Genomic DNA, 11,023 nt, shown 5'->3' with positions numbered 1-11,023 from the left:
ACAAGATCAGGAGTTCCATCAATGCTCTCTGGTTTAGACATAAAGTCATGCAAGTTGTCCCAGTTACCTTGTACTGGAGCTTTAAGTTGTCTAATCTCCCTTTCAGGTGTTGGGAGAGTTCCAGGCAGATCACATTGCACTACTGAAGATGGTGGAGAGGCAGTCAAGCAGCAGAGCCTGCTGACCCACTAAAATTCTCTACAACAGTTTAAATGGAGCCAAGAGTCAGTGATAATTGATCTTCTGACTTGCCCGGATTCCCTCATCTTTGACTCCCTCTGTGCTCCTGCAGCTAGTGCCTCACATCAAGGTATATTCCACATACTCCTGGCCCAGTACACACTCATTTACATTCCCCAGGGTGCCTGAACTCTTCTTTACACCTACCCCCTATACACACCCATATCGGCCTACACCACCCACCCACATACAGTCACATACAACCATGTGCGTATTAACTTTAATGTTTGATGTCTGGGCTCGTATTCACACACACAAAAAAAATAATAATAATAATTCGTAAAGCTAAAAATCTAAGAGTAATTCATGAAGCATTTTAAGATTTTAAAGTAGCTCCTAAACCCACGATAACTTGGAAGTCATCCTGAGGACTTCTAAATCCCTAAGAGTTAATCACAAACAATCCAACGCATGGCTGCTGCCGTCAATCCACAATAAAAGCAATGTATTAGAATATTATGACATTGACCTTTTAAAAAGGTATCACCTGAATTGGAATTGAGTTTATGTATTTTAATAATATAACATTGTAATTTTATAAATATTATAATATTGACATTGACCCTTTAAAAAAAAAAGGTATCGCCTGAATCGTGATGGTGTTTTCTATTGTAAACTAAGTTAGAGATGCAGTTCTCTCTTCCACAAATCGAAACAACTCAATTGCTCAGGTAATAAAGGTTTTGACAAATCTGTGCTCCCTGGCCACATCAAAATTAAACTGTTTAGAATTAGGAATGAATTGGGAATTTTTGTCATCGTCAGCAGAATCATCTATCACACTATGCCCTCTCCTGACCGCACATCATCCGACAATTCATAGTGTATTTTTTCCTGTAGAAAGCGCATTTGCTGCAGGGAAGAAAAAATGGCAAGCACGGCCATTTGCAGGACAACGCGGTGAGCTGATACAGTAGACGGGACGCACGCTTGTTTCATTGCACTAACTGGTATCGGTTTTAACCACCATGCGTGGGGCCCCGGACGTGCAGAATGCTCTGCAAAAACCGCTTGAGGGGTGTCATGTTGTTCTGGGTACACACGCGAATACGCTGTTGTCTGCGGTCTCAGCGCAGTTCACGAAGCAGCCTGATTCGGGCCAGTAGGACTTTGGCTTCGGGTTTGTAATTTATGAAAAAAATATACAGGCCTTCCGCACTTGTTTCGCCCACGCGTGCTCACTCACATAGATATGCGCAAAAGGATGAGGGGCCGTTCACACTGAACGTGTTTCTGCGTGCATCTACTCTGTTTTTCCATTGTTTTTCTATGTAAACACGCGCTGGACGAACATCCTTGACTGCTGTACCGCGTCTCGCTGTTTCTTCAGTGTCTTACGCAGGACCGGCACATTTTTAAAACACTGTGTCAAGTTTAAAATAACTTAAGGTTTCAATAACGCGCATGTCAAGACACCTGCGTTCGGTTTCAGTCGTTGCGCTGCGTCTAGACTGTTTTTAGCGCAGGTGTCACAAAGATTTAATGTTCTGAACAAGTTCAGGCTGCAAAGAGGTGACTGTTACAATTTTTAACATTATTCCAGATTATTCTGCACCAAGCAAAGTTTCAGCGCTTGATAAACGGCAATGTTTTTGTTTTGTTTTATCTTATGCTCTAGTGTGTTGAGGGTCCGCCGTGGCTTGTATGTTTACTGTTACTATACTGTAACGAATGTTGCCTATGATGCTTAGCCTACATAAAATACAGCCTTTTGCAACATGATGAACAATATACACTGCTGCATTAGAATATAAGCTCCAGGTGAAAGTAAATAAGACAGAACTATATTACTATTGTATACAACAAATCCTCAAACTAATAATAATAATAACACTGTATCATATTATAATGACAATCTGGACAACAATAAATAATTGTTGGGTTATAATATGAATATTTACTGTAACAATTTCAAAATGTTGTGGGTGAAGTAGTAGGTTTTGCACACCCTGTTCACACACACAAAAGTGTTTTGTAAACATGTATGTAGGTAAATATTGCTTTTTTTGATCACTGTATTGTGGAAAAAATGGAAAATATGCATTAATTATCTTTAACTAGATTTTTATTTCATTAAACATTTTGAATGTACTTGGCTACAACGGCTGATAGGAAGAATTTTTAATTATAATTTAAAATAAATTGTCATTTTTTTAGCTAAATTGTTCGGAATGAGGCCCCGGGTTGGTTGGTTGCTTGGGGCCTCAGAAATCGTAAACCCGCCCCTGGCACTAACACAGGTTGATGTGTTCGTCAACGAAAAAAAAAATCTATATCTCTATCTATCTACATATGTATATTCTCCCTCTATCTGTCTGTTTCGAATTTGCTGATAAATTGCACTTCCCTGTCTACCGATCAATTTGGGCCATTTAAGAAAACTCGCCCATAACAGCCATCCATAGCAACGAGGCCAACTCTGCCTTAAAACCGAAGTATACTTCGGTTGTCCGCATTGCTGATCGCTTCATGCACAGTATGCGTGACAAAAACTCTTGACAGTTAGCTCGGCCGGACCGCACACTGCCCAGATTTTTTCAACCTGCGGATGCGGTCCTCATCTTGCGCATCGTCGACATTGACTGTCCTAAAAGAGTATCACAAAGCAGTTGTAGTGGGCATGCGTCAAACGCATTCAGATTCATTCACGGTTAGAATACTTAGAAAGTCAACACGGTTGGCCGGTCGCGATCCGAAATGCAGAAAAACTACGTATATACGGGCCTTTACTCTTACATTAAGATTTCCTTAGTAAAACTTGCTTTTAGAAGTTTTCTGAATAGGTTTTAAGCAGAAAATGAAATCAGCATCTTTAAAAAGCTGGTCAGCAGAAGGAAGCATGAAGTGCTCCAAAATTTCTTTTTCAAAAAACACAATGGACCAACACCAGCAGATGACATTGCACCCCAAATCATCACAGACTGTGGAAACTTAACACTGGACTTCAAGCAACTTGGGCTATGAGCTTCTCCACCCTTCCTCCAGACTCTAGGACCTTGGTTTCCAAATGAAATACAAAACTTGCTCTCATCTGAAAAGAGGACTTTGGACCACTGGGCAACAGTCCAGTTCTTCTTCTCCTTAGCCCAGGTAAGACGCCTCTGACGTTGTCTGTGGTTCAGGAGTGGCTTAACAAGAGGAATAAGACAACTGTAGCCAAATTCCTTGACACGTCTGTGTGTGGTGGCTCTTGATGCCTTGACCCCAGCCTCAGTCCATTCCTTGTGAAGTTCACCCAAATTCTTGAATCGATTTTGCTTGACAATCCTCATAAGGCTGCGGTTCTCTTGGTTGGTTGTGCATCTATTTCTTCCACACTTTTTCCTTCCACTCAACTTTCTGTTAACATGCTTGGATACAGCACTCTGTGAACAGCCAGCTTCTTTGGCAATGAATGTTTGTGGCTTACCCTCCTTGTGAAGGGTGTCAATGATTGTCTTCTGGACAACTGTCAGATCAGCAGTCTTCCCCATGACTGTGTAGCCTAGTGAACCAAACTGAGAGACCATTTTGAAGGCTCAGGAAACCTTTGCAGGTGTTTTGAGTTGATTAGCTGATTGGCATGTCACAATATTCTAATTTTTTGAGATAGTGAATTGGTGGGTTTTTGTTAAATGTGAGCCAAAATCATCACAATTAAAAGAACCAAAGACTTAAATTACTTCAGTCTGTGTGCATTGAATTTATTTAATACACGAGTTTCACAATTTGAGTTGAATTACTGAAATAAATGAACTTTTCCACGACATTCTAATTTATTGAGATGCACCTGTATATATATATATATATATATATATATATATATATATATATATATTTATTTTTTTGTCTGGTTATAATTCCCAGCACACTAAAAAGATCTCTAATATCGCTGTAACTGGTGGCTTGTAAAGAGCTATCCTAAAATGTATTTTGACAGGCCCAAACCTGTCAGATTTTTTTATTTAACTGAAAATGTATTTACATTTCTTTTGGGGGCCACCAACATTACAACAAAGATTAGAATTAACATGAATTACTCCCACAAACATTAGAAGTTAAAGTACAAAATGAAAAGATTCATTCGTGCTCTTTGGGTACATAAAAACAAATGCTAAGTTACATTCAAGTTTAAAAAAAATTAAGAAAGAAAAATTAAATATGTACATAAGGCAAGATCCTGGTGGAGAATCATCACCATATTTTGTTGGATACAAAGTCCATTATGCATTGTTTAAGCTCATTTCAATGGCCTCTAAAAACAACTGCAGAAAACATAAATCCAACAGTCTGCTTTTCTTCTAAATTTCATTAGTTGGTTTTGTAGCACCAACATCATTAGAATTCTTCACTGGGAATCGGCACTTGCTGCTGCAACTATGCCATGCTGCCGTAGCTGGTTCCGCAAAACCTGATTTTTAGATTTCCAATCTTCCACCTTTAAAAATAATAACATGAAAAAAGAAAAACTATCAATAAACATTTAAAAAAATATTCTCATATACTGTATGTACCAGTGCTGTCAGTCGATTAAAATTTTTAATCGTGATTAATCGCATGATATTTTAATAGTTAATCGCGATTAATCACAGATTTTAAAAGGGATGAAATTTTACACTTTTCCTGTCAAAATGCACTTATTTCCTTCTTAGGAAAGAAAACATAAGAAAACAATATGTAACAATGTAACTTTATTAACATTTCCCAAACAAAGCTTTCAACAGTATAAAGATAGAAATGCACTAAAATAGCACCAATTCAAGTATGACTAAACGTCTAAGGGGGAGGTTGACTAATTGATAGAACTATGCAACCATAGGTTGAGTATTCCTTGCAATGCGCATTACATCTCTGAAACTCACATCCTCCACAGACTGTGGCTATCCGCTTTGCCCCAGTAATTGTGAAGCCGCATTCACGATTCACGTCAGGGCGTCAACGCCAACGTCAAATACCGCTTTGAACTCCACATGACAGGGCTCCAGACCGCGACCAAAAATTATTGATTGTGACAACAATTTAAAATCTAGTCGCTACTGGCATCAGTCGGGTTGTGTGCATTCATATGCGGTTTCGTCAGATATCAAGAGTTATTGAATACATATTTAGAGCGTGCACCAGTGTGTCTTGCGCCGCTTTTCACCCGTTCTGTTGTGATGAGCTCACTCACTGCACCGCACGCAACAACAAACCCAGAGCGAGAGAGTCGTGACCAAATTGTTCTTTTGAACCGGGTCTTTTTCATGAATCACCTGAAAAGAACTGAAGGTTGGAACGCAGGATAGCAGTTTCACTTTCTCAGCGAATCAGCCATCAGTGAGCTCACAACTGGGAGCGCAGACATTTCAAAATAAGAGTCCCATGTGTATTTCGGGCTTCTTTATAATTCAAAGTCCTGTATTGTGTACCACTTTTTTTCTTCAGGTAATTATTGATTGGGATTGGAGTAGCACAATAAACTGCATCTGGGATTTTATTCAGTTTGCACTCTTGTAGTCTCTGTGTCTGGGCCATCCAGTAACAGTAAAGAAAGACTAAGGCAATATTTTAAAACAATTTAAATTATATACAGTATATATAAAATCAAGCTTTTGACACTTGAGGGACTTGTACACAACTATTACACAAGGTGAAAACATTCATTGATGCTCAAGAAGATACACTACTATATGCATACTATGCTTTATGTAAATATCTGTAATGTAGATTTTGAAGGGCAGTACTAAATAAAAAAATATTTTATCTCTTATATTTGTATAAATTATGAAAGGGGTGTGAACATTTATGAGACAAAAGGGGATGCAAACCGATCTTCTCAACAATATATACTGTTTATTAAACCTTCGATTAATGGGTTATCAGCTGTCTTTTCTTCAGATTTCTATCTTGTTTCTGAACAGGCCATGTAAATTGAGGAAATCTGTGATTTGATGACTAAAAACAGCCATTTGGCTCCTTAATGTTTCAGTTTAGGAGACAATGGCTCCTAAGTCATTTTTTTAGTCTGGAGCCCTGCATGAAAAGCATGGCAAACAATGTCTCATTCTGCATTTTTGGGATAGTTAAGACTTGATGTGTTTCTGTGGCGACTAAATTGCGACTTACAGAGGCTGCAAAGTACCCATCTGGGCTTGTTTTGTACAACAAATAGCATTAAGAGGTTCTTTCACCATCATTTCATCACTGACACCACTGTTGTGTGTGTGTATCAGTGTAATGACTCCGGGCTGACACAAAGGTTCCACCCTTTTCCAAGCAGTGTGCTGGTTTATGCCTCATTAATGGTAAATGTGTTAATTGCAATTAAGAAAAATTAAGACGTTAAACTTTTTCAATCATTCGTATGCGTTAACGCGTTAAATTTGACAGCTCTAATTTGTACACTTGAGAGAGAAAGACAGATCTAGATATACAAGTAAAAAATTAGGAAATTAATTTTAGCTACCGTCTTGAATCTATATATAAATTACCTCTTGCCGTAACAGCTGGTTATCCATCCTTAACCTCTCAAGGTTGTTCAGATCATCTCCTAACCGGCTGTTACTTTGTCGCAGCTCCTGAATATAATCGCAGGCTTTTGATAGGATCCCACCCTTACTCTGTAGCACATACAACACCAAAAATCATTCACATTCAAATTCTTCCTGCTTCAAATGGACAGTTATACATTTACAAAACCAACACGTACCTGTCCCGTTTTAGTGGAATCCATGGTGCAGTCTGGAATTGTTTTTGAAAGCTGAACAATCCAGTTGTTAATTTTGTCTCTGCGTCTTCGTTCAACTATAAGGTGTGGGAATAATCACTTTCTCATAACTTACACAACTAATTAATTGTATGTAATTATTAATTACCTCACATTGTATCAGTATGAAATTACTACCCTCATTGTGCTGAGCTCGTCTTTTCTCATCTCTTGAAGTTCTTGGACCATCTGTTTTACTGCAAAAATTTACAATTATGTTACAACAACTATTTTTATCCCTTGCAATCATAAAACAATCCATAAATTAATCTGTTCAATCAACAGCTAACTTGAATACATTATATTTTTATGTAGAAAATAGATTCATGGCATACTTGTGCTGAAACTGGATGTTATTTAGTGTCAACTAAGAACTAGTTAAAAAGAAATAAAATGCAAATAAACTACGTAAAATAGAAATAACTGAAAAAAGACATTTAATAAATGTCTGAGTGCTTTTGAGAGGCTGGAAAAGGCAACATTACACATTGTAAGGTTGTGTGCGAGGTGCAATAGACCTCTGGTTGGCTCCAGTAAGGACTTCCTGCGGGGACATCATAACATACAACTGACCTAATGTAGGAGCCAGAAAAACAAATCAATATATCAAATCCAGCCTGTTTCATTCATCACCACTTCATCACTGTTTCACATAATAACAACTGAAAGCAAGACATCATTCATGCTGAGGTTTGATGATGTACCTGCAGAAGCACTCTGACTAAGCAGAGTATCTGAGGCCTGAACACCAGTCACCATAGTGCCTGTTGCGGCATCTGACATAGTAGCAGGGTAATAAGTGTAATGGGTTTCTGTGCCATCTCCCTCTAAGCCCTCTGAATGAGAGAACACAGTCTGAAAAACAGTACGCAACAGAACATTTAAAAATACAACAACAGTGAAATTTGTAGGAAATGAATGCATTTTTGTTAATCTAGGTCAGGGCAACTACTAAGTGAGGTTTTCACCTGTGTAACAGGTTGTGTTGCAGCAGGAAATCCAGTCACTACACTAATGGCTGTTGCACCATCCGTTTGAGCTTCCAGCTGTCCATCTGCAACCTGGATTACTCGATATGTGACCTTTACAACATAAACGAGGATGAATAACAATATGCAATATAATCTTTAAAAATTCAAATTGTCTTTATAGGCTATCTAAAGTGAAAACAGAGATCACTGTCTTTTTTTCATCAGAAGGAACACTCTACAGGGGCTTCAACTGAGGTGGAATCATGGATGGGCTACTGAATTCCCAGTTTAAGTATCTTAATCTACCCCTTCCTCCCTCTCTCCTACCTGCCCTGTGGGAGGGTACAGCTCCCCTACCTGCCCCCCAGCTCCCTCTGTCTTGAAGAAGTATTTAATCGGCTGCTCTGATGAGAATGTAGAGGCAGACTGAATAGTTGCGATTGCCGATTGATCCTCCGCAGTGGCAACTGACCCTGAGAAAAATAGACATCAATTCTCAGAATTAAAAAATGAAGGAATCAAAACTCTGACATTACTGTATCATGTTAATCTGACAATACCTTCTTCAATGATTGAATCATTGAAATCAGGTTCAGAACTTTTCTGTTGCCTGAAAATCACAACAGTACATATAAGTACAAAATGTGCAAATTAAGACAGTTGTTGTTTGTAAGTGGGTAGTTGACATGAAATACTTTCGGAAAGATGACATGTCCTGTGGTGTGACGTGTTATACTCCATCTAAAACTATTTTTACGCTACATGGTTCATATCATATTTGATACATGATTGTCTAAAGGCTATATACATCAACATAATCAAATCTTTGCTGAAAAACTAGATGTCTACTGCCTCCTGGTGGAAGTTCCCATGCTCTTCTTGAAGTAGAAGATCTTGTAATATAACTTCCAAAATGGTCACCTTCGTATTGCGACACATCTTTTAGCTGTGAAATCTTTGCTGATTTGGATAAAGTAAAAATAACAATATTTTTGGTATTGTTACTGATATTTTAAAATGAGAATTTGCTGAATTGAAGTAACCTGGGCTTGCTTAAAATGTTAAACATTACTTTATAGAAAAATCACATCGAAGACAGGCTTTTGAGGTATATCCATCAATCATCATTACATTCACTTCATGCCCACCACACACGAAAAATACAGAGCTTTGAAAATACTGACTGATATTTAAAGTGTGAACTGATATGCATAGGTATTTGTATATATGCTGCCAGCTCGGTCATTAAATAGATCTCAATGTTTTACATTACAAGTTATTTTTGTGTTTGTAAATTTCATACATTTCTATAGACCAAGGAGAGGAAGTTTTCATGGCCAAACTCTTAAAGGTGCATTCAGTAAGTTTTTGTTAATGTCGTCTTGGACTTACACTGACACCTAGGGGCATGGATACTGCACCATTCAAATGCAATAGTTTTCAGCTATAGATAACATTGTAGAAAATCAATATTCACAGTAAGCCTTGACTAATTTAATTCACGAGTAAAAGTGTCCAATAACAGGGCAGTTACTGAGATTAAGTGAGTAGTATTCGGCTGGACATGTGATCATAACATGGCAGCCCCCTTGATGGAACCCTCTCCAGGCAGAAACTGCTTTTATAAGGTAACTGGTATGACTAGAGACTTAATCTAAAGTGAGTCATCATGATTATATACATTTGTTTCAAAATTACTATTCATTTCTTTAGGAGTAAACATTTTTTAATGAAGAAAAAATGACTGAGTGCACCATATATATATATATATATATATATATATATATATATATATATATATTGTTTATAAGTTCAAAAATACAGTTCTGTTAAAAAAAATACATACATATTTTATATGTCAGGGCTGGCTATAATAATTGTAATAATTACTATGCATTCAGCGTTATGATCTCATTACGATTGGGAGGCTACATGGGTTATTCATTTGTCACACCACATGACCATTTAAAAAGGACTAGTGAAAGCTAAATAGTGAATAAAAATGACGACCAATGAGGTAGTGACCAGTTACAGCACATAAAATACACACTTTCTATTACACATCCATATATATTTTAACCCTAAAATCATCAACAATTTAAAATTAATTATTGAAAGCCAAAAAATACCAATTGTGAAAATACTTGACATGTTATGCATCAACTTCACAAGTGAAGTTAAAACACTAGCATTATAAATTGTATAATGTGATTATTCAGATAGTATATGATCAGTTTTCTACCAACCCTTTCATGTCCACAGTGAATGTGTAACAGGCAAAATCCTCACTCCCTGTTGCTTGATTAAACCTTCCCTGGATCAGATACAGGGAATAAAACGAAAATATGAACGTTAGAACCAAAAGCAAACAAAATGCCATTCCAAAATATTCAAATTTACCAATGAGTAATAATTCACTGTTATTAACAGAACTAACCTACAGGAGTCAATTATTAAGTTAGTACTCTGGTTGTATGCATTGCATTGTAAATATGTATAAATTAAACGTTATTTTTAGAGGCAATCAGCCAACTAAAAGCTGCATATAAACGGATTATTTGTCAATTTAAATGGAGATTATATTTGACTCAATCGTAGGGCTACCTAGCTAGCTACCCGTGCTATCTGCAAATCATAGATAAAATAACTAGGCACATTTGAACTAAACCTCGTACGCGATCTGCATCTACCTATATTCATAAAATTAGCCCCAAAAGAAGCAAATGAAACGAGATGCCATTCATGTATCACCGTTTACTGTTCTTGGGTCGTCTTGTTTACAACAGGAGGAAACCCCGTGCCAGAGTTGTGCGCATGCGCACAGAATCAACCGCGTTACATGACATTATTGTTCAACTGATTGTAGAACATAGAAATAAAGCGAACAACTATCATGTTACCTTACTCCCTATTTTTAAATTTAGTTTTTCTAACAAAGTGAAAGAAGTGCACTTTAAAGTACTACACAAAATCTATCCCTGTAATGCAGATTTATCTAAATGTGGGCAATGATAACAAATGTATGTTTTGTGGCGTAAATGAGGATGACTTAGTTAATATATTTTATAATTGTGATGTGTCCTCAACA

General features: G+C 37.2%; 1 protein-coding gene across 6 annotated transcripts; it reads right to left on the bottom strand.

Moving 5' to 3' along the window:
* Window positions 1–3,907: 3,907 nt before the first annotated feature.
* Window positions 3,908–10,750, bottom strand: LOC127422434 (upstream stimulatory factor 1-like). 6 transcript variants are annotated; one of them, XM_051665951.1, is made up of 11 exons: window positions 10,687–10,750; window positions 10,182–10,249; window positions 8,496–8,545; window positions 8,263–8,408; window positions 7,933–8,046; window positions 7,669–7,819; window positions 7,450–7,537; window positions 7,103–7,161; window positions 6,908–7,002; window positions 6,690–6,818; window positions 3,908–4,657 (listed from the first exon to the last, which is right to left on the bottom strand). In XM_051665951.1, the coding sequence occupies exons 2-11, from the start codon at window positions 10,187–10,189 to the stop codon at window positions 4,568–4,570; spliced, it is 930 nt and encodes a 309-aa protein (XP_051521911.1). In that variant the 5' UTR covers window positions 10,190–10,249; window positions 10,687–10,750; the 3' UTR covers window positions 3,908–4,567. The 6 variants fall into 6 exon arrangements, with proteins under 6 accessions (XP_051521911.1, XP_051521915.1, XP_051521914.1 ...); XM_051665955.1 differs by having other exon boundaries at window positions 7,483–7,537; XM_051665954.1 differs by having other exon boundaries at window positions 8,293–8,408.
* Between the last annotated feature and the right edge of the window lie 273 nt (window positions 10,751–11,023).

This window comes from Myxocyprinus asiaticus, chromosome 31, assembly GCF_019703515.2.
Source record: "Myxocyprinus asiaticus isolate MX2 ecotype Aquarium Trade chromosome 31, UBuf_Myxa_2, whole genome shotgun sequence".
Lineage (NCBI taxonomy): Eukaryota > Metazoa > Chordata > Actinopteri > Cypriniformes > Catostomidae > Myxocyprinus > Myxocyprinus asiaticus.
This window is presented reverse-complemented; position numbering and strand designations above follow the sequence as displayed.

What these genes read in the sequence shown, in the direction of transcription:
- LOC127422434 (XM_051665951.1), bottom strand. An exon ending in CAACACAACCTGTTACACAG is followed by an intron (nt 7,820 to 7,932) that starts GTGAAAACCTCA and finishes ACTGTTTTTCAG; the next exon opens with ACTGTGTTCTCTCATTCAGA. An exon ending in ATTCCACTAAAACGGGACAG is followed by an intron (nt 6,819 to 6,907) that starts GTACGTGTTGGT and finishes TATGTGCTACAG; the next exon opens with AGTAAGGGTGGGATCCTATC.